At 57.8% G+C, this 25,876-nt stretch overlaps 1 protein-coding gene across 1 annotated transcript in view; it reads left to right on the top strand.

The window, feature by feature from the left end:
* The first annotated feature begins 2,269 nt into the window (after positions 1-2,269).
* The window catches only part of NCS1 (neuronal calcium sensor 1), a 58,339-nt gene continuing 34,732 nt past the window's right edge, over positions 2,270-25,876 (top strand). Inside the window, exons 1-2 of the mRNA XM_082656853.1 lie at positions 2,270-2,391; positions 25,824-25,848. Of these exons, the coding sequence (XP_082512979.1) occupies positions 2,328-2,391; positions 25,824-25,848 (89 nt within the window). The 5' untranslated portion in view covers positions 2,270-2,327. The remainder of the gene's footprint in view (positions 2,392-25,823; positions 25,849-25,876) is intronic.

Here is a 25,876-nt window from a genome sequence, read left to right as displayed (position 1 = left end):
AAGATGCTTGATATGATTTCAATTTTCTTAAATTTACTGAGGCTTGATTTGTGACCCAAGATGTGATCTATCCTGGAGAATGTTCAGTGCGCACTTGAGAAGAAAGTGTCATCTGCTGTTTTTGGATGGAATGTCCTGTAAATATCAATTAAATCTATCTGGTCTATTGTGTCATTTAATGCTTCTGTTTCCTTATTTGTTTTCACTTTGGATGATCTGTCCATTGGCGTAAGTGAGGTGTTAAAGTCCCCCACTATTATTGTGTTACTGTCGATTTCCTCTTTTATAGCTGTTAGCAGTTGCCTTATGTATTGAGGTGCTCCTATGTTGGGTGCATATATATTTATAATTGTTATATCTTCTTCTTGGATTGATCCCTTGATCATTATGTAGTGTCCTTCCTTGTCTCTTGTAACATTCTTTATTTTAAAGTCTATTTTATCTGATATGAGTATTGCTACTCCAGCTTCCTTTTGATTTCCATTTGCATGGAATACCTTTTTCCATCCCCTCACTTTCAGTCTGTATGTGTCCCTAGGTCTGAAGTGGGTGAAAACCATAATTCAAAAAGACACATGCACCCCAGTGTTCACTGCAGCACTATTTACAATAGCCAGGTCATGGAAGCAACCTAAATGCCCATCGACAGACGAATGGATAAAGAAGTTGTGGTACATATATACAATGGAATATTACTCAGCCATAAAAAGGAACGAAATTGGGTCATTTGTTGAGATGTGGCTGGATCTAGAGACTGTCATACAGAGTGAAGTAAGTCAGAAAGAGAAAAACAAATATCGTTTATTAACGCATGTATGTGGAACCTAGAAAAATGGTACAGATGAACCGGTTTGCAGGGCACAAGTTGAGACACAGATGTAGAGAACAAACGTATGGACACCAAGGGGGGAAAGCCGCAGGGGGGTGGGGATGGTGCTGTGATGAATTGGGCGATTGGGATTGACATGTATACACTGATGTGTATAAAATGGATGACTAATAAGAACCTGCTGTATAAAAAAATAAAATTAAATTTAAAAAAAGAGATCTGTGATAGTTGCTAAAGAGAAAACAGATAAAGCTGGGGAAGGGGACAGAAGACGTCCCAACATGTTCACATTGTAGATGGGGTGGCCCTGGAAGCCCACGTAGACTCTCTCCCTCACCATAAACTTACCCCACCCCCATCCCTTGCCTCTGTCCATCCAGGTGGAGCCCTGGCCACTGGTCTGGGCCACAGCTCCTGACCAGAGCGCCCCTCCACACTGAGGCCAGAGAAGCAGAGAAAGCATATCTGACCCTGTTACCTCCTTGCTTAAATCGCAGAGGCCCAGCTCCTTGGGGCGAGCGCAGGCCTGTCCCCACTGGTCCTTGCCCTTCTCTCTGGCCTCACATCATACCCCGGACTGTGCGTGGAGTCCCGTGCACGGAGAGGAGCTCTCCCTGGCGTTCAGGCCTCCTTCCCTCCTCCAGGTTTTCTGGGCCTTGAACACGTTCCCAACCACCCTCCCTCCCTCCCCCGGGCTTGGAGGTCACCTTCCCCAGGCCGCGGTAGGTGCCCCCCCCACCCGCCACCACATGTGACATCCTGCAGAGACGTGTCCTCCCCTCCCGCCCCCGCCCCGTCAGGGCTGGGACCGCGCCTGGCCTGCTCCCAGGCTTCCCCAGCGCCCAACAAATCAGTGTCGAATGAATGAATTTCGCCAAGCCGAGCCTCAGCCTCATTCACGTCAGATCTTCCGGGCCCTCCCCCGCCCGGCTCCGCCCTACGGGGGGGCCGGATCGCCGCGAGGGAGGTGGCGGGGGTGACCTCGCCCTCCCGCCCGGGGACCGATGAGGCCGGGGGCGCCCCTCTGCGAGCTTGGCTTGGCGCTCGCGGGGTCGTCGTTCCGCGGGCGCAGGCCCGGCCGGGCGGGTGCGGGGCGGGAGGTGGCGCCGGGCGCTGAGTGGCGGCTCCGGGTCCACCCCTGGCGCGCCGGTGCGGGCGGGAGGCGGGAGGCGGGGAGCGCAGGGGCGGCGGCGAGAGGGAGCGCAGCAGCGAGCATGTGCCGCGGAGCTCAGTAACCAGGGACGACCGCGGCAACACCGCGGCCGCGTCGGCGCCCAGCCCAGCGCAGCTCCGCGCCGCGGCGCCCGGAGAGGGCGGCGGCCGGACGGCCCGGGCCTGCCAAGCGGCTGCCCCGCGCCCCGGGCACCGCGCCGCGAGCCGCAAACAAAGGCGCGGCCCCGGCCCGCCGGCCCCCCGCGCACCCCGCCCCGGCCCAGCCACTCCCGCTGGGCGCCCCGACGGGGTCCGGCCCGGGGCGCGGGGGCCGCGGCCGCCGAGGATGGGGAAATCCAACAGCAAGTTGAAGCCTGAAGTCGTGGAGGAGCTGACCAGGAAAACCTACTGTGAGTGCGCGCGCCGGGACCCCCGCCCTGCGCTGCCGGGCGCTGCCTCCGCCCCCTCGCGCCCCTCCCCCCACGCGCGGTCACCACCCCCACCCCCCGCCCAGCGTCCGCTCCGGGCCAGCTCTCCGCTCCCCACGACGCCGCCACCCTGCCTTGGCCATCCCCTGCCCTGCACCCGCCCCGGGCCCCTCGGAAGCTCCCGGCCGCGCCCCCAGCCCCACACCTGGCCCTATTGTTCTAGGACACCCCCCAACCATGCGCTCCCGGGACGTGTGCCGCCTGTCCGCGAGCGCGGGGCCACCCCCGGGCTCGGAGGGAAGCCCCCAGCCCCCCCGCGGCCCCCCCCAGCAGAACTGTCCAAAAGGACAGGGGTGTGCAAGGGCGAGGGGCGGAGAGGGGGCGCCTGCTTGCGAGGTGGCTCCGGCTGCGCGGAGCCGACTGGCACGAGCGCAGCGGGGCGGGTGATTCATGCATCACGGTGCCGCCGCTACTGCCGCTGCCGCTGCCGCCGCCGCTGCTGCCGCCGCTACTGCTGCTGCTGCTGCGAGGTTGGCCTGTCGCCCCCTCCCTGGCCCTGATCGTGTGTGGTGCGGTGGTGAGACTTGTCAGAGAGCTCGTGGCAGCGGCAGCGGTGAAGGGTCCTGGGCATCCTCTTGGCTGCAGGGTTTATAGGCTGAATTCTCCTCTGGCCCAGATTGCACCTTCCCAGCTTCTATCTGTATCTGCCAGGCTGGGAAATGGGTTTCTACAGCCCTGGGTGATCTGGTCCATCTCATCTTTTAACCGTCTGGGGCACCCCTGAGAGGAGGGTCTGTCAATTTCAGATTTCTCTAGATCTGTCCCAGTGTGTCTCTCTCCACGTGCCCAACTTCGCAACTCTCCGGTCGCCTCACCTCTCCTGTTTCTCTGTACCAGACTTCTCCCTTCCCTGCAAGCCTCTTGGAGATGTCCCAGCGTGCCAAGGGTTAATAGCACTGGGTCCTGACCACACGGTCTTTCTTTTAGGGTCTTTCTTTTGGGGGATCGGAGGAGGACTGCTGAGTGGTCTGGAAGGGCTTCTGCCTGGGGATCTGACTTGGAACGGGGCAGGGGCTCTGGGCTTGGGTTGGGATTCTGAGCCCGTACCTGGGCGGCTGCGTGGATCCAGTCGCTCTGTGCCCTCCCTAGACGGAGGCAGATTGACCGCCACCTCCACGCGTTGATGGAGGCTTGGGAGGCAGCTTGTGATGGTGCATTGCACAACCTCTGCTCGCCCCTCCCCCCACTCCATTGGTCTTCTGGGCACGTTTGCAGGTCTGTCCAAGCCCACACTTCAGCTCCGTGCCCCTCACCCCCATGTGCTTGGATTGAAGGGGTCTTTCCTGAGTGGGTGCTAGGCCACTGGGAGGTACTGGCCCCTCTCCAGTGGAATTCTGCAGCAAGGCGCTCACATCCCAGTAGCTGCTCCTTGAAGGGCTGAGGCTCTGAGGACCAGGGACTCCGTCCTTGCTGCTCTTACCTTCTTTCCGAGGTGGATAGGTGGCCCTTCCCAGTTTGGCTGCTGTTTTGTGAGATTTGCTGGGCCTTCCTTCAGGCTCTGTCCAGCTGCGGCCTGTAGCTGTCAGCAGGCAGGCTGCACAGGGGGCTTCCCAGGCCCCTGGGCTTGGGGAGGCAGAGGGTCCAGTGGGTTTCAAACGAAGAGTGAGCTTGGGCTGCACCAGGGTGTCTCTATCACCTGCGAGCTGAGTGGAGCCAGGTTTCCTGCTTCTGGAGCACATCGCGCACCAAGCTCCTTGCCTCCCTAACGCGTTCAATCCTCACAGTAGTTCCGGGACCCAAGGTCCCAGGGCCCGTCAGCAGACAGTGTCAGGACTCGAACTCAGGCCTGTCTGGCCCCCAAGTTAATCCCCTTGAGAGACCTCAGAGCTCACGCTGAGAAATCTGGAGGGGCTTTTTTTCTGTGTGTCCCTTTCCGATTTCTAAGCCCGTGATGGTGGCCTCTGGGTTGGGAAGGCACCTGGGGCGGTCATTTTGTCCATCGCCCTCTCTCTGGGCAGATCTGTCAACTTTGGGAGAAGATGAGTCAACAAGGCCTTGTTAGGAATCAGGCCCATGGTGCTGGGCTGGGCCGGGCTATTTTAGAAGGCCTTTGGAGAGCTGGAACAGTTTCGATGAGGGAGAGAGTGAGCCGGGTACTTTTCCTCTAGGGCTCTTATTGGGTTTGGGCTGAGGGAGGTCGTGTTGGGCTCGTGGGATTTCTGTCTATCTCCCTTGCTGATGTCGGCTCCCTCAGGGCAGGCCCTTCCCTGTCGGGTTGCATTGGCACTTAGTAGGGCCACAGGTATCTGTTGAATGAAAAGTCTCCCGGCAGGAACAGCAGGAAAAGCCTCCAGCCTGTTCTAAGGCCCCAGATGGGCCTCCTTTGGCCGGGGCGTGAAGCCGTCTGCTCTTTGTTCAAGGGGTTCTGTGTGTTATACGGGGTCAAGAGAGGAGCGCTTAGGAAGGACTCTTAAATGTCAGAATCTCCTGGAGAGTCCGTTAAACACCAAGGTGCCTGGGTCTGGTCGCCCTCCCAGATTTCCGATTCTTAGAGCCTGGGCCGGGCCCAGGAATTTGTACCCTTAACGAGTGTTTGTCATGCAGACCTTGGTTCTGAGGAGTCCCAGTTGAAGACCCGCAACTGGTTCTAGGAGTCCTGGCATGTGTAAGCATCACCTGGTGTCCTAGGCCACCTCGGCATCCCACAGCCAGCCACAACGCCGAGGGGGGCCTAGAGGGGAGCCCCAGATGTTCATGCCCAAGTCAGTGCTGGCTGCCATCCTTGGTGGTGAGTCTCCTGCTCTCTGGAAAAGACTGTCTTGGTGATCTGTGTGTGTGAGGACGCAGGAGGAGTTCTGAGAGCTCCAACCGTGTGGCCCTCCCTCGGCACATCTGGAGTCAGCCTAGCTAAACCTCTCTGTCATTCAGCTTTAACACTGCAGAGCAGATTTTTTTCCCTCCGCTGCGGAAGAGATTTTGTAAGTCATCAGCGCCCCGTAACCCAATCCTCACCCTCCCCGGCACAGTTCACATCCAGGGGCAGCAGGAGGTTTGCGAGAGACGGAGGCCCCACCCAGCCGGGACTCATCAAACAGTGCTCGGTGTGGCCAGCAGCCCGGTTTCTGTGAGGTCTGGCCCACTTTTGTGCAGTTTGTTGGTAAGGATATTGTCATCCCTGTGTGCCCAGGCTGTGGGACAGGCCAGTCCTTCACCTAACTGAGCCTCAGTTTTCTCATCTGCAAAATGGGTGTGCTCATGGTCCCTGACTCCAAGGGCATGTAAGGAGGCAACAAGATGATTCACATACAACAGAGCATAAGGCGTATGGTAAGAGGTCCCTGATGCGTGACACACACTTGTCAAGGATGCGAGGATGCATGTTAGTGATCGTTACTAACACGTTGTTTTGACTACACAATTGGGCTTCATCCTGAACCGGTCGTAAATACATCTTGTGAGCAAAGTTCATCTCTCCATGAAGGAACCTCCCTACGGCCCTGGTCTTTGTGCCTGGCACTCAGGAGGCGTGGAAAGATGGGACTTTGGGTTTGCCCGAACCTTAGCAGGTTCTTGTTTTACCTGCTGCAGTGTCTCCCCCACCCCCATCCCACTTGTTAATTTTGAGGCTGCCCTGACCTGCCCTTCACTGAGTGCTCACTCTGTCCTGGGCACAGAGATGGAGATGTGAACGAGAGAGATGTAATTCCTGCCCTCGGGTGGAAACTAGCCAGGTCGTCCGGAAAACCGAGCTTGCGGGGCTCAAGCCGTCTGTCGTGGTCTGAGCTGCATCCGTTTAAAGACTTCTGGGCCAAGCCAGCCAGCTTGGACTTCTGGGCCAAGCCAGCCAGCCTCCTGGAGAAGGCAGAACCCTCCACCCTCTCTCCCCCTTATTCTCTCCCCGTGGTGCTCGCGGCTCTCCCCACACCTCCTTCCAAAACTCAGAGGAGGTCCCCTCCTCCCTCTGCTCTTGTTGCCAATCTTGGGTCTCTTCGGCCTTTCCCCTGATGCCAGAATGGTGGGAGGGGCATCTGGATGCGGGAGTGGTCAGGGTAAGCCAGCAGCTGAAGTGTCTGCAGCCCAGAGCAGAGAAGGGGACCCCCAGGAGTCTGGTGGGGAGATGCTGGATGTCACCAGCCTCTCTGGCTTTGGGAAGGGTCGCATGAGGGTCCCTTCCTGTAGAATAAGGAATACTCTTTGGTTGGTGCTTCTCCCACCCAACTCTGCTCGACCAGGGAGGGCAAGACATTGCCTTGGGGGGAGGCAGTATCTGGCACCCATCTTAAGATAACTGAGCGAGTTGGGGCGTGGAGGGCCCCACAGCCGAGAAACGGATAAGCCACCCAGGAGAGGGAAGGCCCTGAGGGAGGGAGGCGGCTTCTGCGATCCCTCTGCCTCCTGTGTGCATGCGGGTAAGACCAGGGAGGCCGCTCCCCGACTCCACTGAAGGCTAAACAGCAGCAGCAGGAGGAATCGAAGTTAGACTCTTACAGCCGGGCTGGGCAAGAAATATCAAGCCTGTTGTAAACTCAGTATCCTGGAGAATGGGCTGGGTCCTCACTCGGGCTCTGTGACCTTGGGCAAGTTGCTTACCCTCTCTGAGCACCAGTTTGCTCATCTGCAGTACCTGCCCACGTGACTCTGTGGATCTAAAGGGGAGAGGACTTGGAGGTCCGAGCGTGAGCCAGAAGGGGAGGGGACGCTGTTTAGCCACAGAGTCTCAGGGAGGGAAGTAGACCCCGGGGACCAGATGTGCCAGGGTTCTGGCCCTGTCCTTGGGCAAGCCCCATCTCATGGAGCTTCACTTTCCTCCTCTGGAAAACAAGCATCAGGGGGGCCCCAGAGGTGGGAGGAATCTGTGCACTTGAAGGGTTCAGCATGGTGCCTGGTTCTGGGGGGACCCTTTAAACCTCTCCTGGTGGCAACTGATCCTCAGAGGCAAGTCCTCTGTCCTCCAGCGCAGGACGGGCCCACTGGCTTACAGCCACCCCTTGCCGAGAGAAGCAGAGGTCAGAGAGGGGCAGGGACTCCCCCGGGGCCCAGAGCCCAGGCCTCCTCCAAACACCTCTTCCGGCTCTTTCTGCATCCCCCAGCTCCATCCACCCCCATCCCCACCCTAGAGAGTTCTGGCATGTCACATCTCACAGTGTCAGATGAGAGCCCTTCCTCCTGGCCGCGGCCTTGGGATTGGGCCCAGATTCCTCTGCTCCCAAGGCCAGGCCTGAGCCCCTCTGGGGCAGATGCAGCCGGCCAGTGCACTGGGCTCACGCCATCCCTCACCAAGGGCCCCAAAGGCCGTAGGAAGGGTTTTGGACATTTTCCCAGATGGGCGGGGCCGGGGGTGGCCGTCTATGGATGGAGGTGGTGGAGACGTTAGATTTGGGTTTGGATATCCTTTTAGCATGTAGTCCCTAGTATGGAGGGGGTTGGAATCAAGGCCGGGTGATCATGGTGATAAATTGGGGGTATCACTGGGGGTGACGTCAAGGACACATCCTACATATATTTAGGAGGAAGACTCCAATAGGACTTGGTACATAGGTTTCATTACCTTGTAAATTCGGGATTATATACTTTTTAACTTCTCAAAATCTGACAACTGTGAATGTTTGCCCATGATTTTTTAACAGTACCTCATATGAATGTAACATATTTTATTTAATCCCTGGCCATTGGACATTTAGGTTGTTTTTTTTTCTGTCTAATATAAACAGTGCTTGAGAATCATCTCTGTACTAAATCTCGGCATGAACATCTTTGTAGTAAATCTTTGCACATGTCTCTTCTTGAAGATAAATTTCCCCAGATGAAGTTGTCGTATTAAAGGCTGGGAACATCTTAAAAGACTTTTGATTGAAAAATTGTTCAATTGCTCTCCACAAAGTACGTTCCCATTTATATTTTCAGCAAAAGGGGATGGGAGAGTGCCTGTTTCCCCGCATCCTTGCCAGCACTGAGTGTTATTGTTTTTCTTAATAATTGCCAACTTGATGAGGAAGAAAAGAGTAGCTCACTGTTTCAATATTCATTTCTTTGATTAGTATAAAATAAAATCCTGGAATCTTTGAGCTAGAGGAGACTTTGGGGTCATGTAGTCCAAAGTCCTTGTTTTACTAATGGACCAGTCGAGTGCCAGAGAGGTGAAATATCTCTTGCAGGGTCACATGGCAAATACCCGGGGCAGGTTGACTCCTGTCGGGTGCCTCCCATGGTGCCGTGATGGGTTGCCTGCTGGGGTGGAGATGAAGATGTCTTGCTTTCTTCATTGAAGCTGGTGGGGTTCATCTTGTCCTAAATCTCTCTTGCTCTCCAGTAAGGAAAAGAAAAACCAGTATAAATTAAAAAGAGGTTCCTCCTTACTGTCATCATGAGACGAAACACTTTGCACAAGTGGTCTGTCTACCACGGCAGAGGTCGTCATAAATTAACACGCCAGGTTTCCAGGTAATGTGAAATTGGGGTCAGGTTCCCGGCTGGGGTGGGACAGCAGAGTGGTGAGGGCTTGCCGGCCATGTGACCCTGGGGAGCCCCTCACCCTGCTGAGCTCTGGGTGCCAGGTGTGTGCCGTTGGCAGGCACAGGGACCGACACCTAGTAAGTGCTCAGTAAATGTCCTCGCAGGAATGGGGCTGCTTGGCCGTCAGAGGCAGGGGACGGTTCGCGGCCACCCCCCTGGGAGGTAACAGCGTGAGCTGTCACAGGCCCTCGGCTGAATTGGGAGGGAATGGTAAATGCACACAGCTTCTGTGTTTGGCCGGTAGCTGGATCGTTCTGGGAGCTGGGGAGGGCGGGCCGGCTCCAGAGTGCTGGGTTTTAGGATCCTGCGTGGACGCGGGCCTGGAGGACTGGAGACACACCTGCTTGGGGTTCTGTCCCAGAAGCACTGCAGCCTGGACAGTGACTTTCGAATCACTAGCCCCCCCCCCCCGGGCCTCGGTTTCCCGCTCTGTGCAATATTCAGATTGCCAGATGGTGAGACTTCCGTGGGGCAGCTCCTCCGGGGCCCCAGGGACGGAACGTGCTCGGGCTCCGGTGTCTGATGACGTGGACTCTCTGGCTGGCTCAGCCACGGGCAAGTCTTTTATCTCTTGATGCCTCAGTTTTCTCATCTGTGAGTTGGAGAGTATAATGCCCTCATAACACAGGGCTGTTGCGTGCGGGGTTAGAAACAGCAAAGACACTGAGTTTGGTGGCTTGGGTGCTCCCCGTAGCTCATCAGTGGTCATGGAGACCCCGTAACCGGCAACGAGTAAGGATCAGAGGCTGTCGCCTCGGCCGGAGTCTGGCATTAAGCATGCCAGCCCAGCTCAGCGTTGATGTGTTCGTCACCCACTCCTCCCAGGAGCCGTGCATGGTCCCCACTTTACAGGTGGGGAAACTGAGTCTCAGAGGGGACCGGCGCTGGCCCAGGGCCACACATCTGGTGAGTGGTGCAGGGGAAATTGACCCTGGGCTGTGATGAGGGGCCCTGTGCAGTTGGGGGGCGTCAAGAAGCTTCGGTGCAGGGGTGCGGGTGAGCATGAGTGAGTGTGGGTGTGCAGCCCTGGCTCACGTGGGCATGCTCCGAGTGTGAGTGACGGGGTCGTGGCATGTGTCAGGAGTGAGTGAGCGGCACGTTGGTGTGTGTGACGGCAGGTCTGAGCAGGTTGTAATGTAGGTGTGCAAGGGGGGTGGGGGCACTCAGGTGGGAGGCACAGACAGGCTGGGCCCTGGATCAGAAGCTGATTGCTCAGCTGCCTGCCCTGGGGCCAGGTGACGTGGCTGCCACGTCTCTCCCCTTCTGCCCTGGCCTCGATGGTCTCTGGGAGCCCCTCTGCCCTCGAGCAGTGGGGAAATGTCATTGGTAGGAGTGACAGTGATGATGACTCTTGTTTACCAAGTGGGCACTTGGTGCCAGGAGTGTTGAGTACAGATTTTCCCTCCTGTGTTCTCACCACAGCCCTTGGAGGAGGAACTATTATGCCCATTTTACAGATGAAGAAAAGGAGCCCCGGGCAGGTTCAGGGACATGCCCAAGGCCTCCCGGCCAGTCAGTGGCCAAGCTGGGGCTCAGGCTTAGACCTTTGTCTTGCCAAAGCCATGCCCTTCCCACCCTGTGCCCGCCTCCCATGTCCTCTGTGAGCCTTGTAACCTTAGAGCTGCTGCCAAGAGTAGTGAGTGTCCCATCACTGGAGGCATTCAAGCAACTGCTGGAGTGTCAGACACTGCCAGGCGTCCTGGATTCCTGGGCAGGATGTGAGGTTGGGTGGTGGGGTGGTAGGATCCTTCCAGCTGGGAACACACAGCCCTACTGGTCTTTTTTTTTTTTTTTCTCTCTTTTTTTGGCCGCACCGCGCAGCTTGCAGGATCTTAGTTCCCCAACCAGGAATTGAACCCGAGTCCTCAGCAGTGAAAGTGTGGAGTCCTAGCCACTGGACCACCAGGGAATCCCCAGCTCTACTGGTCTTGCCGTTCTGCTTCCTGCAGGGGACTGGGGGCAGCCTCACTTGGCTTCCTGTGGGATGGAGGCAGAGTCGAGGCCTTCAGTACGGTGACAGGAGGAGGGTCGTGACAAGTCCAGGGAGCATCACTAAGCGTGTACAGCGGGCTGGGCCGCACCCAGGCCTCTGAGGCTTTCTTAGCCTTTGCCCCATCCGGGTGGGGCCTTGGGTGCTAAGGCGCAGCCCGAGGATGAAGCCGTGGAGGCCCAGAGTGCCCCGGCCATCCTGCCTTGCCCGTGCCTGGCGTGGCCTGGGGGCCTCAGGAAGTGTCTGTTGGTCAAGGGAGAGACCAAGTCCTCACGGGTGCCATGCGGGGCTCAGAGGCACGGTGACAGAGAGGACCTTGGGGTCTGGAGGTCTGGTAGCAGTATCCTGGGGGATTGTAAGCACCTTGAGGGTAGCGACGCATCTGGTGGATTTGGGCGTTTGTTCAGTGCCCAGCCGGGAGCTGTGCACGGTGCAGGCCTGTGAGTGCCTCTGGGTAAGGCTTGGGCTTTCCAAAGTGCTTGCCATGTGTTGCTTCGTTCTGCTTCTCTGCTGACCGGGGCGGGGCCCACCTGTGTCCCTGACCTGCAATCTGATGGGGGTGGGGAATTGCCAGGGAGCTAAGAGTCTGGGGTCCTGGTTCCAGCCCAGTTTGCTGTGGCTGCGCCTCTCAGGGTCTCAGTGTCCCCATCTGTCCCACTCTCAGTGATATGGATGTCACCTTTTCTCAGCCCCAGGGAACCCTGACGGTACCATCTAGGAGGCCGTGCTCCCCACCAAGGGAGTCTGGGTTGGGGTTGCCCAGGATGGGCTCAGGGCAGCTGTTGGCCCTGGCACTCCTGGTCTCAGGAGGTGGCCCCAGGAAGCTGGCGGCACATCCAGGCCACTGTGCTCTGGATTCCCTGGCAGGGGAGAAGGAGGAGAGCGGAGGAATGTGGCTTTGAGGAATGTTTAACCCAAGGCAGAAATAGCACTCTGCATTTTTTATTTCAGGCTTGGGTTTTCAGCTAGGAAGTGGGCTCAGAGCGCCATTCTCTCTTTCTCCAGGCTCCACCAGCTCCCCCACTGCTCTGGCCTTTTGGGGACAGGAAGTGGCCTCTTTTTTTTCTTTTTTTTTTTTTAGAAGTAAGAAACTGCTGTGGGAACCAGAAAGGACCGTGGATTTGGAGGCAGACAGAGCTAGGTTCAAATCCCCTGTTCTCCACTTCCCAGCCCTGTGATCACTTCCTGCCATGAACCCCTGCTTTCTCTTCTAGGGAACTGCGGGGAGGGGGACGGCAGCTGAGTTCCTCCTCAGGGACCAGCCGGGCCTGGGTACAGAGCCCAGCTCCTCTCATCAGCTCTGGGATCTTGGCCGAGCCCTTTCCTATTGAGCTTCCTCACTTCATCTGTAAAATGGGCAGCTGTTGCTAACCCTGCCTCCCAGTGTGGTGGATGGAATGAGTGTGAAACTATTGGCAAAAGGGCCTGGCACACGCTAGGCTCTTGAAATCCCTCCTCTGAGTCCTGGTGGCCTCATACATAAAATGGGAAAACGCCTCCTGCGGGAGAAATGAGGGTCCTCACCTGGGCGAGGGGCGGCTGAGACCGCCTTCCATCTGACCGTCTGTTTGCCTCGTTCCTCTGAGCCTGAGCAGGACCCACCCCTGCCCACACTCAGCTTGCATCAGCGCCCAACGTCCCCTTCCATGGAGGTGCCCTGGGCCCAGCCAGTGCCCGCCCCAGACCTGGCGGTGAGGACCTGTTTAACCCACCTTCTTGCCGTTCGGCTGTGAGCGCCGTGAGGGTGGGACGCGTCTGGTTTCACAGTTCACTGCTGCATCCCTGCTCCTAGGACAGAGCCTGGAGCACATTTGTTGGAATGAAGGAAAAAACAAATCCATAAACAGACAAGCTAATGAATGAACGACATTTCTTTTCTTTTTTTTCCTTTCTTTTTTTTTTTTTTTGGCCACATGGCATGTGGGATCTTAGTTCCCCGACCAGGGATCGGACCTGGGTCCCTGGCAGTGGAAGCGTGGAGTCTTAACGGCTGGACCACCAGGGAAGTCCCTAAACGACGTTTCTTCTCAACCATCTCAGGTCTTTGCTTTCCATTTGTCTGGCCTCCTCCTACCTCCTGGCCTGGGTGACGAGGGGCTTAACACACCTCGGGGGGGCGGGGTGGTCCTCAGAAGTCAGGTGCTGGGAGGCTGGGCCTCAGCAGGTGAGGCTTAGCAAAGACCCCAGCCCCTCTCACCGTCTGGGGCTGGGGAGCCGGGGAGGGGTCCAGCCAGCCAGCTTGGCCCCTCCTCCTGGGCCCCTCCTTCTCCTTTCTCTTTGTAGGAACCAAAAGATTCCTGTTCAAAGGCAGGAGATGGGGCTATTTTTGGCACTGTGGGGGAAAAAGCCAACGCTTCCCTTCTGTTCAAAAATATATGGTGTATGTGCTGGGCAGGCAAGGAGCTAGACGAGCTCAAAGCCTGTGCTGGCGGGGCTCCTGTCTCCCGGCACCCGTCGCCCTGCCACCCTCCGTGGCTCGGTAGCCTACAGGGCCACGTTGGGTGATTATTGTTTCCAGGCTGCCTATGATGAGGCCCTTGCTGGGCCTGAGCAGGACGGGATCTTAATTAAAACCAACAGTGGCCAAAATACAGGAGAGGAGCCTGCTAGCTGCTCTCACCTTCATTCGTGTTTCCTCCGCTCTGGCTTCGTGGAGGTGGGTGAGTGGTCATGAGAAGCATTCTGGACGCAGCTTGGGGAAGGAGGCCCATTCTCTCACAGCTGGAGGCCCTGTGTACCCGTGTGGGCAAGTCTGGCCGAGGGCATCCCCGGGCCGCTCTGCCACCCTTCACTGCCTAATGTAGAAACTGTTTGTGGAACAGCTGTTTCCTGCCAGGTCCCGTGGGTGCCAGGACATGAGGCACATTGGATGGATGGATTTCTGGCCCTCGTGGCATTCACAGCTTGGTGAGGAAACAAGACAGAGCGTTGCACAACGCTATGGGAACCCACCGGTTCTGTGGTGCACCTGGGAGGGCTTCTTGGAAGAGGCAGCATTTCAGCGGAGACCCAAGAGTAGGGCTGCCAGACATAACTAAACAGTTATTCATTGTTTATGTGAAATTCGAATTTCACTGGACATCCTGTATTTTTATTTGCTAAATTTGGCAGCCCTACCTGAGGGAGAAGTAGGAGTTGAGAAGGCACAGAGAGGTTTTGGGGGCGGGGGAGGGCTTATGCGAGATGTTGAGAGCGTTTCAGACAGAAGGAACAGTGTGTTCCGGGTCTGGAGGCCTCGAGGCTGCAACTCTGAGGCCCTGGAAACCCGGAGCGGGGGCGGGAGTGTAGAGGGGATGCACGGTGAGCCAGAGGCCTAGCGGGGTAGCCCCTCGGAGGGGCCGGCTGACCAGCAGGGAGGGCCCCACCCGGAGGGCACACTGATGGAGCTAGTCTTGGGAAACAGGCAAGGACACAGGGCACACTAGGGGAGACAGGGCCCTCCTTGGGCGAAGGAGGCACCAGTGGGCGTTTTGGGTCAGGGTCAGGGTCCAGCCTCTGGGGGGCTCTGGCCAGGCTGATGGGTGTGCGGCACTCTAGTGGTTGTGACCTTAAGGACGGTGTCCGATCCGGCTCATGTCTGAGCTGTGACGAAGACCAGCCCAGCGTGTCCCACCCCCTCCCAGGGCTGGGGATGAAGCAAGGAAGTGGGGGCTATGGCTGGGGGGATGGGGTGGATAGGAGGAGTGGCAACTGTCCACGGCTTCCTGTAGCCCCCTCCCCTCCCAGCTGCTCACGTTATTGGCCCTGGTCATCCTGCCTCGTCTTTGGGTGCTGTGACACCTTTGTTAATAATAGTAGCAATTGTTAGTATCTTGGAGCCCTTTGCTGTGCTCTGTCCCCGTAGCCAGAGGAAGCTCCACGTTGTGGCAGATGTGGCTTCTGGTGGTCCCCTGGCCTCACCACTCTCTGTATCGTCTCTGGGTTTTGGACATTGCGCCCCACCCCCCTTGCTGGAATGCGCTTTCTCTTTGCCTGCTGAAGTCTGATCGTCCTTTCTGTGTCAGCCTAAGCGCCCTGTCCCCAGGGAGCACGCCCTGACCCCCCTGCTTGGGTCGGGTTCCAGCTTTACACTTTCCCTTCTTATCACGGCAGATAATTAGACAGCTGTGTGGTCGTGTGCTGTAGGTCCGCATCTACTGTTCCATCAGGGCCTCGGAGGACAGGGGTCGGGGTCTGGGTCACTGCTGTGTTCCCTGGCCCATTTGAGTGCTCAGAAATTAATTGTTGGATGAATGAAGGGGTGAAAAATCCCATTTGTTCCTTCTAACCACCCTGCAAGGAAGGTATTTGTCACCACCACCATTCCCATTTTACAGGTGATGAAACTGAGGCTCAAAGAGGTGAACCCAGTTTCTCCAGGTCACACAGGGGCTAAAGAATGACTCAATTCAGAAAAAGACCTTTCCTGTTGACCAGGTGCCTCAGGGCCTCCCACAGCCTCTGACCTTGGCAGGTGCTTGGAAAATGTTCATGAAATTGGACTGAACCAAACCCCTGAGCACTCGGCTCTGCTCGGCTCTGAAATGTTTGAGAGGTTCTCCACCAGGAGTCCTGAGAAAATCCCACATGCCGACCGTTTCCCACGGTCTCAAAGGAAGCAGAAGGTGTGGTTCACTTCCTTCAGGACTTACCACTCTTCTGGAAGATTCAGAGTCTGGCAGTAGAGATGGCTTGAACCAGGGAGTAGTTGGAGTCTTACCTTGGGGTGTGTGTGTGTGTGTGTGTGAGAGAGAGAGAGAGAGAGAGAGAGAGAGAGAGAGAGCCCATGTGTAGCCACCAGGGCAAGTCCATTTATTAGCCAGGAATAACTGAGTTTTAGAAAACTAAAGTAGGCATGTCTACTTTCCAACTTACCCACCTAAATCGAGCATAACACGTGCATTCTACAAGAACGGGTACACGCTGAGTGCCTACTGTGTACCAGACGCTGTTCTGTGGCTGTGATGTAGGCAGACCCAGATCCTGCCCACGGAGCCCCCAATGATTGGGGAAGGACAGAATTGGAAAATACGGGCCATCACAAAGATGAGAACAAAACCACTCCTTGTACTGTCTCTCTGACATCACTGTCGTTAACATTTTCACCTGTTCCTTCTAGTCTTTTCTCTGTGTACACAGCTATGGTAGGCTTTATCATCCTCAGTTTCCTGACGAGGTTCAGAGAGGTTAACTGATTTGTCCAAGGTCACACAGCCAGGACATGGGAGAGCTGGAATTTGAACCCCCACTTAGTCAAAGCAAGTTGTTAATAGATCAGCAAATATTGAGGACCTTTGCTTCGGAGCCCCGGTGGCCCTTTGTTGGGGATTCAGAGAAACCAAAGATTCAGTGGGACCAGACAGCGAAGTTCAGGAAGCAGTCAGGACGTTAAAGAAGGTTATTCTCAGAATGTTTTTGTGTGACGTTTTAAACACTGCACTTCTGCACAAGCTCTGAAGTCACCCAGACCCTGGTTCTGGTCCCAGCTCCACTGCAGACTGACTTTGGTCCTTGGGCAAGTGGCTTCAGCTCTAAGGGCCTCAGTTTCCTGATCTGTATAATGGGATAATCAAAACCATGCTGAACCACAGCATGGTTCGGGCACTGAATGCGATTCAGGCCTGTGGAGTGCCTAGTCTGGGACACAGACAGTCGTGCCGAGTGAATGGCAGCTCTTTCGTCTTGCTGTTCCTGGAAACCACAAGACGAATGACATCTTCCTGCAGTTTTACTTGAGAACATTTTGGCAAAAGTTATTTAACTTACATAGAAATGAAAATCAATGCACTTTGTAACTTTAAAGTAAAACAAACATCTATAAATGATGGAACAGAATGCAAAATCTGCAGAAATATTTGAGCTAAAACACAAGATTTGAACTACACCTTATTTCGGTGGCTGCCTAGGCTCTGCCTCTCACTCCCGGGGGCAGGGGCACTGGCCTTCTCCCTTCAGGGGGTCTGGGGAGGGCACCTTTGGGGAGCCCTTGGACTCTTCTACCACATGGCCCTGCTCCAGGGACCAAGCAATTTCACCTACCTGTGAACTTGTCAGAGTGAACATTCTTTTTTTTTTTTTTGGGTACGCGGGCCTCTCACTGTTGTGGCCTCTCCCGTTGCGGAGCAACAGGCTCCGGACGCGCAGGCTCAGCGGCCATGGCTCACGGGCCCAGCCGCTCCGCGGCATGTGGGATCCTCCCGGACTGGGGCACGAACCTGCGTTCCCTGCATCGGCAGGCGGACTCTCAACCACTGCGCCACCAGGGAAGCCCTTTTTTTTTTTTTTTTTTAATTTATTTTTGGCCGCGTTGGGTCTTCGTTGCTGTGCGCGGGCTTTCTCTAGTTGTGGCGAGCGGGGGCTATTCTTCATTGCGGTGTGCGGGCTTCTCATTGCGGTGGCTTTTCTTGTTGCGGAGCACGGGCTCTAGGCGCATGGGCTTCAGTAGTTGCAGCACGCGGACTCAGTAGTTGCGTTCGTGGGCTCTGGAGCGCAGGCTCAGTAGTTGTGACACACGGGCTTAGTTGTTCCGTGGCATGTGGGATCTTCCCAGACCAGGGCTTGAAAATGTGTCCCCTGCATTGGCAGGTGGATTCTTAACCACTGTGCCACCGGGGAAGCCCCAAAGTGAACATTCTTACCCCATTTGTCAGATGAGAAAACTGAGGCTTGGAGTGGGAAATGAATCACAAAGATTCAAGCTCTGTTTGGTAAATCTGAAAGCGAGAAGGGTCACAGCATCCAGGAGAAAGATGGAGCCCAGGGGCCTGGCTCTCCAGTGGAGGTACCGCCAAGGGGCACTTGGCTGGGCAGGAGCCGCTGCTCCCCAAGTCTCATGCACCCCAGTGCCTGGCCCGCAGCAGGTGCTCGGCGAGGGCTTGCCATGGCTTAGGGGTGCTTGGTGTGCGGCCCCCTTCTTGGGGATGATCATCGCCGGGCTAAAGCCTTCTTGAGTTTGGGCTCCAGAGTCAGATGGACCTGAGCTCCCACCTCCACTCCTCTGCCACTGACCCTGTGACCTGGGACGAGTGCCTTTGCCTCTCAGTGAAGCCTCAGTTTCTTCATCAGTGAAATGGGCTGTTGGGGACCCCCTACCTCTCAGCAGAAGGGCTGATGCAGCCCAAAAGCTCAGCCAATGGAGTCGTCTGGGGCTCAGGGAGGATCCTGAGGGGCCAAGTGGGATATAGGAGATTCGAGCTGGGAATTGAGTGGCTCTGAGCAGCTTCTCACACCCGTGTTCCCTTGAGGGCTTGGCTCCTTTCTGTGTCCTGAAAAGTTTCCTAACTTAGCACGGGTCCCACAGCCTGATGCCACCAGCCACTTGTCCCGCTGCTGCCCCAGTGGCGGTGAGACCCCTGCCATTTAATTCTAATGCCGTAACTGTCATCATGATAGCCCATGTCTCCATGTGGAGCACTTGTCACATGCTGACAACGCTTTCAACCTCCTTTTGTTGGCTCTGACGGCAGCCCTGTGATGGAGGAGGAAACCATGGCTCAGAGAGGGGAGTGCATTGACCGGGGTCACACAGTAACCACGTGGTGGGTGGACCCTTCTCTGCAAAGGCCAACGGCGGGAGAGAGCCCAGGTTCTTTGGGCCACGGTCAGGTCCACCAGGCCTGAGCTCAGGGTGGCGAAGAGCAGGCCCCAGGAGCGGGGGGCTCAGCTGGCCCAGTCCCAGCCCGAACCCACCCTCTGTGGTCAGGGATCCACCATCCACTCCAGGTTCCTGAAGTCAGGCCTTACGGGCCTGAAGCTCCCCCCAGACCCCCAGGGGGCTCTTCTGCAGATGAAATAGCCCCAGAACTGCTCAGCCATCCTCCTGCCACCCCAGCGCCCTGGCCTCTCTTAGTGCGGGGGCTGGGGGCACCGGGAGGGTGTAAGGAGCGAGGCCCGGGAGGCGGTCAGAGCCTGGTCAGCTGGGTGATCGTGGACACGGTTCCCTCTGTACCCCGGGACACTGGGCGCTTTGCGAGGGTCTCCGGAATCTTGTGTATGAAGGGCTGGGTGCAGGGCTGGCAGCTGTAGTGGTGGCTCACAGGTCCGGTCCTTACCTACCCGTGGATGGCAGTCTGGTGTCCTGGGTCCTGGTGGGCGAGCCTACACAGAAGGGTGCGGGGTGAGCGAGGCAGGCGGGGCCCCTACCAGCTGGCGCTCAGCCAATGAGGGTGGAAATAGTGAGCCAGGGAGGCTGGGCCACTGCCACCCCAAGGGGAGGGCTGTAGGGTTTGGGGCTCTGGGCACCTCGCTTCTTCCGGGTCAGGGCGAGGGGCTCCTGCAGCGCCCAGCGCAGCCCAGACTGCCCGGGATTCTGGGCAGGAGGCCAGGCCTCCTTTCTGATGCAACTCAGGCCGGTCCTGGGGCCCAGCTCCCCTGCAGCTGGGCATTTATGGAGAGCAGGCACGGGGCGGGGTGGAGGGCGCTGGGTCCGCTCTCTTCCCTCCCCGGCAGAGGCGCGGGGTGCTCATCCCAGCGACAGTGACCGTGGCACTCGGGCTCCCGTGCGTGTTACCACGTTACGCCTGGTCTGCGGCAGCTCTGCTGGAGGACTCCGCTTTACATATGAGCCTGCCAGCCCCCCGCCCAAGGTCACCCGTCGCGTTAGTGCATCTGGGACCCAGCCCAGGTTATCTGGCCCGGGGGGGGTGCCCACCCTCCAGTCTCCATTCCGCCCCTCATGGTGTCCCTGGGCTGCTCCCTGGGCTTGGGGCCTGTGGGTCTCCATCGTCACTGACTTGCTGCCCGCAGGTCACTTCGTGGGAGCCCGGAGGTCTCAGGAGCCTCCAGAGAGGGGAGGCAGCGTGGCCACGGCAGGCAGCCCGAAGTCCCCCTGCCCCTCCCGGGGCACCAGTGCATTCCCACAGGCTGCTGGAAGCTGCTCCGGCAGTGCTGGCTGACCTCCGGGGCTGTGGGGGTGGGGAGTGATTTGGGGCTGGGGAGCTTGGCTCCCGGGGGATTAGAGAGGGCAGCTCTCCTCTCCCCCAGCCCTCGGTGTGGCAGGCCCCTGTGGGTGGGAAACCCCACGGGCATTCAGTGCTCTTTTCTGCCCTCCCCGGTGCAGCCCTTCGCACTGGCACAGCCGGGTAGCGTCGCTGAGAGCGGCGGGAGGAGTCCTCTCCCCCTTCGGGGACAGGGCCGCTGAGGCCCAGACCAGGGAAGTGACAGGTCACGCAGGAGGGGGGCGGCAGACCCCTGGAATCCACGCCCCACAAGACCACCATGCTCTGCCATCCTGGCTACAGACAACTGCCCCTCCTTGGGGATGCTGGGGTCACTGCCCCTGGAGTGGGGGAGTCAGGCTGCTGTGGGGCAGGGGGCCGCATCCTGGCCCACCAGCGTGTTCTCTCCCTTCTCTGGAGAAGCTCTGCTGGGGGGGGGGACATGCCCAAATTAGGGGTGCTGGCGGCTGCTGGGTGGGGGCCAGATGGGAGGGAGGAATGGAGGTGGGAGGCTGAGAAGAGGCCGGCACAGCCCTGGGCTGGGGTGGGGGACTCCGGGCCGGCCCTGGACAGTGTTCTCGTGCTCTCCAGGGAGCCAGGATGGGTGGGACTGCCGGTAGGGCACAGAATGGGGATCCAGGAGGGGAGTTCTGGGATGGGGGCCCCTTTTTTGGAGAATGAGGGGTCCCTGGGCTGTCAAGAGGAGGCAGAAGCCTGGAGGGAGGGGTGCAGGGTGCACATGCCGCCGCCCAGAGAGCACGTGAGGAGGCCACTGAGGCAGGGGCTTGGAGAACCCCAATATTTGGAGGCTGAGCAAAGACGGAGAGGCCTAGGGCCTGGGGAGGAGCTGTCTGAGGGGGGCTGCACTTCTGGAAGGTGTACAGTCAGTGATGTCAGGACTGATGGGAGGGTGGGATTCAGTGACAAGGGGATGCTGGCGGCCAGGTCCCAACAGCCCCCAGTTCTCTTTTTGTGTGAATCAAACCGGAGGCCCCTTTGCTAACAGTTTTCCTGCAGTGGGGGTGGCGGAGGCACGGTCAACACGCAGCCTTTGCCCCTGGAGATGGAAAGGGCCCGCAGGACAGCGGCTGGGGAGGGGGGCAAGGGCTCGCACGCAGGGTGCCCTCCACCCCTCCTGCTGCCGCCAGCGCCTCTGTGGGCCGCAGCCCCTGCTTTCTGTGCCCACCGTGTTTGAGCTGAGCTTCAATCAGGAGAGAGGTATTTTGCTTTAGGGAAATCAAAATCAGACTCAACATTTATCCTGGGCTCCAGGGACCGGCTCTCGTGTTCGCTCCTGGCAGACAAGAGCTGCGGGGAAAGGAGGGCGGCCCGGGAACGCGGCTCTGTGGGTGGAGGGGAGCAGGGGGGCCTGGGGGCACCCCTGCCACAGCAGGGGGAGGTGAAGGCTGGGCTGGGGGCAGGGGCTGGGTCCCTCTCTCCACGCCGAGCCCCCAGAAGGCTCCCTCCCGCTCTGCTGCCCCCAGCTCTCTGGGGAAGTCAGCAGGAGGGGAGTAGAGCTCAGCCCCCTGCTAAACTGGGAATTTTCTATCCACCTCTCAAGAAACCCTCCCGGTGACTCTGCCAGGTCGGAGCTTGGACCCCATCTTTCAGATGAGGACTCTGAGGTTCAGAGAGGTTAAGTAACTTGTTTGGAGCAACCCAGTCTACAAGTGATCAAGACAGGTCTTAAGTACTGGTTTCCTAATGAGCCTGGGCACCCCAGGCCTGGAGGCGGGGGCGAGCTGGAGAGAGGCAGCTTGTTTTTAAAATTGGCCGAAGCCAGTTGTAATTGTGAAGGTAAACATGTTGTGAGAAACATGTTTCAGGATGTGTTCCCAATCCAGCCAAGTGGCTTGGTGTTGATGTGGGAATCAACAGGACACTGGGCTGGGCTCTGAGGGTGATGCTAGGAGAAGCGCCTTGACCTCCTGGGGGCTTAGCGTCCAGCTGGGAAGGTGAGGGGGAAACAAGGGCTTCTACTGAGCGCTCGCTGGGCGCCAGACATCACACCAAGCACTTCAAGTCCATCCTCCTCATCTAAGAGACAGTCTGTTGGTCCCATTTTACAGATGAACAAACCGAGGCTCAGAGGTGTGGGGTCACTCACCCGAGACCACACACCAGAGCCCTCCCTGTGGCCCGCCCCACTTTACCAGTGTCCTGTTACCCCCTTTCCCCGGCTTGGCCCCGGCAGGCAGTGCCCCGTCTGATCCTCTGTTGTACACGTGATGAGAAGACAGACTACATGTAAAACAGTGAGTCCCACATATGAGGGGAGCTCCCAGACGGGGCTTGGGAGGGCTTCCTAGAAAAGGGACGTCCCAGCTGGGACTTGAAATGTGTGTAGGGGTTACAGGTAGCAGAGGGGAGGGCGTGTGTTCTGGGCAGAAGGAACAGAGGTACGAAGGCCTGGAGGTGGGACCAGTGAGAGGAGCTTGAGGGGGTCACAGGGTTGGGGGAAGGCAGGAGAGCAGGGGCCCGTAGCACTGAAAGTGACCTTCATTCGTGCTGAGCCTGGACCCACCCAGTGCCTGGTGGCTGCTTGTTAATTGCACACTCGCGTGTTGGCTCTGGGAGGCGGGGCGATGGGACCAAGCTGGGAGCCTGAGCCTGTCGCTCTAGTATCTGGGTGGAGGGCGGAAGCAGAGGGAGCCCAGAACGGTCCCTCAGCCCCCTCCTCCCTCCTGGTGCCTGTGGTGGTCAGAGCTGCTAGGGGTGTGCTCCTGGGCAGGACCCTTGGCCCTTCTGGTGCTGTGAGGGGGGCACACGGGTGGTGGGCTGATGAGGACAAACATTTCCCCCCAGCTTTTTATTTTGAAAGATCAAGAGCAACACAAGTGCCGTGAGCACCTGTGTGTCCACGTCTAGATTCACCAGCTGTCAGCATTTTGCCACATTTGCTTCCTGTCTCTTTCTAAATATGTGTGTGTGTATTTCTGAGCCTTTCCCAAGAGGCTGCAGGCATCCTGGTCGTCACCCCTAAATGCTTCAGGGCACATCCCGAGGAAAAGAACATTCTCCCACATAACCTCCCTACCGTTGCTGCTCCTAAATAAACCAACAGTGAGTCCGTCAGGGCATCCAGCTGCCCGCCTGTAGGCAGCTTCCCCCAGCAGCCCCGTCGTAGCTGGTCTTTAACTCCAGATCCAGGACCCAAGCCAGCCATTGTGAGTTGCATTTGATGGCCTTGTCTCTTCAGGGTTTTTTTCTGGAACAATCCCCTGCCTTTTATACCTTTCGCACCCTGACTTATAGAAGTATCCTGACCACTTGTCTTATGGAATGCCCCCCATTCTGCATTTGCCTGGTTATATCCTCATGATTAGGAGGATACGGGGGGCTGGGGTTTGGATACAGGCCTGCCTGACCTTTGGGGAGGGGCTGGGGGCAGGTGACCAGCCCCCCTGAGACCTGCCTGCTGCCTGTCCCCCCTCCAAGACCCTCCCAGATCCTCCAGGGCTCCAGGCAGTCAAGCAGTGGCAGCTGCTGGGGCTGGGACGGTGCCAGGGGATACCTGTTTCCTAAAGGTTAATTCGCTTAAAGCGCGAGGCAGGGCCTGTCTTCCCCTCCCCAGCTCACAGCTTGGCTGCCTGCTGACCACACAGCGTTCTGTGATGGGACCATTCTAATGGGGCAGGGGCTGGTGAGGGGCACAGGGGAGCCTGGAGGCTGAGAGGCCCTGGGGGCAGGCTGCTGGGGGACGGGGCGGGGGGGTGTGGTCAGGAGAGGACTGGGACTTCTGAGCTGGGGGATTCCAGGTCAGCCTGCTCTCACCCTGGGAGGCCTCCCCTAGAGTCAGCAGTGGACCGGCCGCCTGAGCCCTTGCTACCCGGCTCCTGCCGTTTGTATCACATGACGCCAAGGTCATACAAGGTCATGCAGCTCATTGGCTTACTCAAGGCGGGCGGTGGGGGGGCATCCACTGGGACATCCATCCTGGGTTCTGGAGGCACCGTCCTGGCCCCTGGCCCCACCCAGTCACCTTGGGTGACTTCGGGCAAGTAAGCAGCCCTGCCGGAGCCTCAGTCTCCTCATTGGGAAAATGGGGTCCCACCTACCTGTGGGAGTCTTATGCCCGTGAAGAGCACCAAGCACTTTCATCTTCACAGCAAGCCCATTTGACAAATGAGGAAACTGAGGCTCAGAGAAGGGAAGTACTTAGCCCAAGGACACGCGGCTAGGAAGCTGTGGTGCTAGGTTTAAACTCAGGCCGTCCAGTCTGGCTCCAGAGCATAAGCCCCTAAGCTCCCAGCTGTGCTATGGTGGGACTCCTGTGTCTCCAGCTTGGGTTTTTAAGCGTCAGCCCCTCAGCCCCTGCTGCCCTTCACTGCCAGGTGTGGGTGGCAGGTGTAGGGCAGCCCACCCTGAGTTAGACCACGGACACTTCCCTCTCCGCCCCCCTGCTGGACTCCCTTCCCACCCCCTACCCTCTGCCGAAACTCTCTTGGAAAATTGCATTGTTTTACACCAGGTCTGGCTGTTCCCAGTAACCTACACTCTCACTGCTGCCTCGCTCTTTGTGTCAGCATCCTGCTGATGGACGGGGCTCTTCCTTAGCCTCTGACTGGGCTCGTGGGAGGAGAGCGCCGACGAGAAGGGGACTGGTAGGAGCTTGCGGAGGGCCGAGCCACAGACCTGAGCTCAGACCCTCGCACGACCACTTCACGTCCTGCCCACTTTGTAACTCGGTTTCCCCACTTGCAGCCGGGGCAGAGTCACAGCTTCCGTGCGAGCACTGTCCGGGCAGCTGAGTCGAAGCACAGAGGCCCGCCCTGGTACAGATCAAGGCTCGCAGCGGGCGCTCAGGACCTGGCAGCCGTTACGAGCTTGCTTTGAACAGTTTTTGAAAAGTGGCCTCAAGCGTGATCAGGCACAAATGGTGAGGTGGACCCCCTTGGGCCTCCCTCCTCACTTCTCTGGGAAGGGATGCCAGTTCCTTTATTCACCTGACCTGCACCCAACACCCACCTTCCTGTCCATTCGTTCTTTCATTCATTCACTCATTCTACAAGCCTGTATTGAGCACCTCCGAGTGCCAGGCCCTGTGCTGGGGATTCAGGAGTTGTCACACCTGTTCTGATTGAATTCCCAGGACAGCTCGTGTGGCAGGTACTATAACTATCATTCCCACTTTACAAACGAGGAAACTGAGGCATGGGGAGCTGGAGGTGCTCTCTCAGTCACTCCCTGCCCCCTCTGCCCCGAGAATGAGGGAGGCCTTAGAGGTGGTTAGATATTCTTGTTCAGTGATTTGAGCAAAATGACTGGTTTTGTTCCAACCTGAACCGATTCAGTCCTTTTCATAAAACAACATTTTGTCGTTTGTTTCCTGATTCAATAAAGAATGACTGTTTGGGCTTGGCTGGAGGTTCAACTACTTTATACGGTTCATTCTAGCTTTCGGTGCACCGCTCTGTTCTCGTCTCGCCTATAAAAAGAACCCGGGACTGATGGCTCTGAGGGGCAGGAGGGATGGGTGGAGGAGGGGAAGGTGCTGGGTGCTGCCAGGGCCGAGGAGGGCGCTCAGCCTTTCTGCCCTGGCCCCCCATGTGCAGGCAGGGCAGCTGAGAGCCTGGGGAAGCCAGTGACTCCTGTGACCGTCCTGTCCCCAGGGATGCGAGACGGGGAAGAATTATGTCCAGTGTTGGCCTGGGCACAATAATCCTGCCTGCCCAGCCCAGGACTGCAGGGAGAGGCCAGCCTCTGCCCGCAAGAGGCTGATCTCGGCCGTCCTCCAGGCAGTGCGGTGGGCATCTGGAGGGGATGGGCCAGTGTTGTCCGCTGGGGGGTTAGACACAGAGCTCCTGACTGGGACGATTCACCGGGCGGGGTGGGAGTTGCAGATGCCTTCTTGTTCAGAGCTGGCTGGTGTCCAGACTTGGGCAGACTGGCTGTGGGCCGGGGTGGGGAGGGCAGGAAGGAGGCTCCCCTGTGTCTGTCTGTCCCCTAGGACACCTTCCTGAGCTAAAAGGCCACTTTTCTGTTTTCTTTTGCAGTTACCGAGAAGGAGGTCCAGCAGTGGTGAGTAGCTGCTTTTCCCCAAACTGTT

Source organism: Grampus griseus (genome assembly GCF_964374135.1).
Source record: "Grampus griseus genome assembly, chromosome: 6".
Classification (NCBI taxonomy): domain Eukaryota; kingdom Metazoa; phylum Chordata; class Mammalia; order Artiodactyla; family Delphinidae; genus Grampus; species Grampus griseus.
The sequence above is the reverse complement of the archived record's forward strand: the minus strand, read 5'-3'. Positions and strand labels throughout refer to the sequence as shown.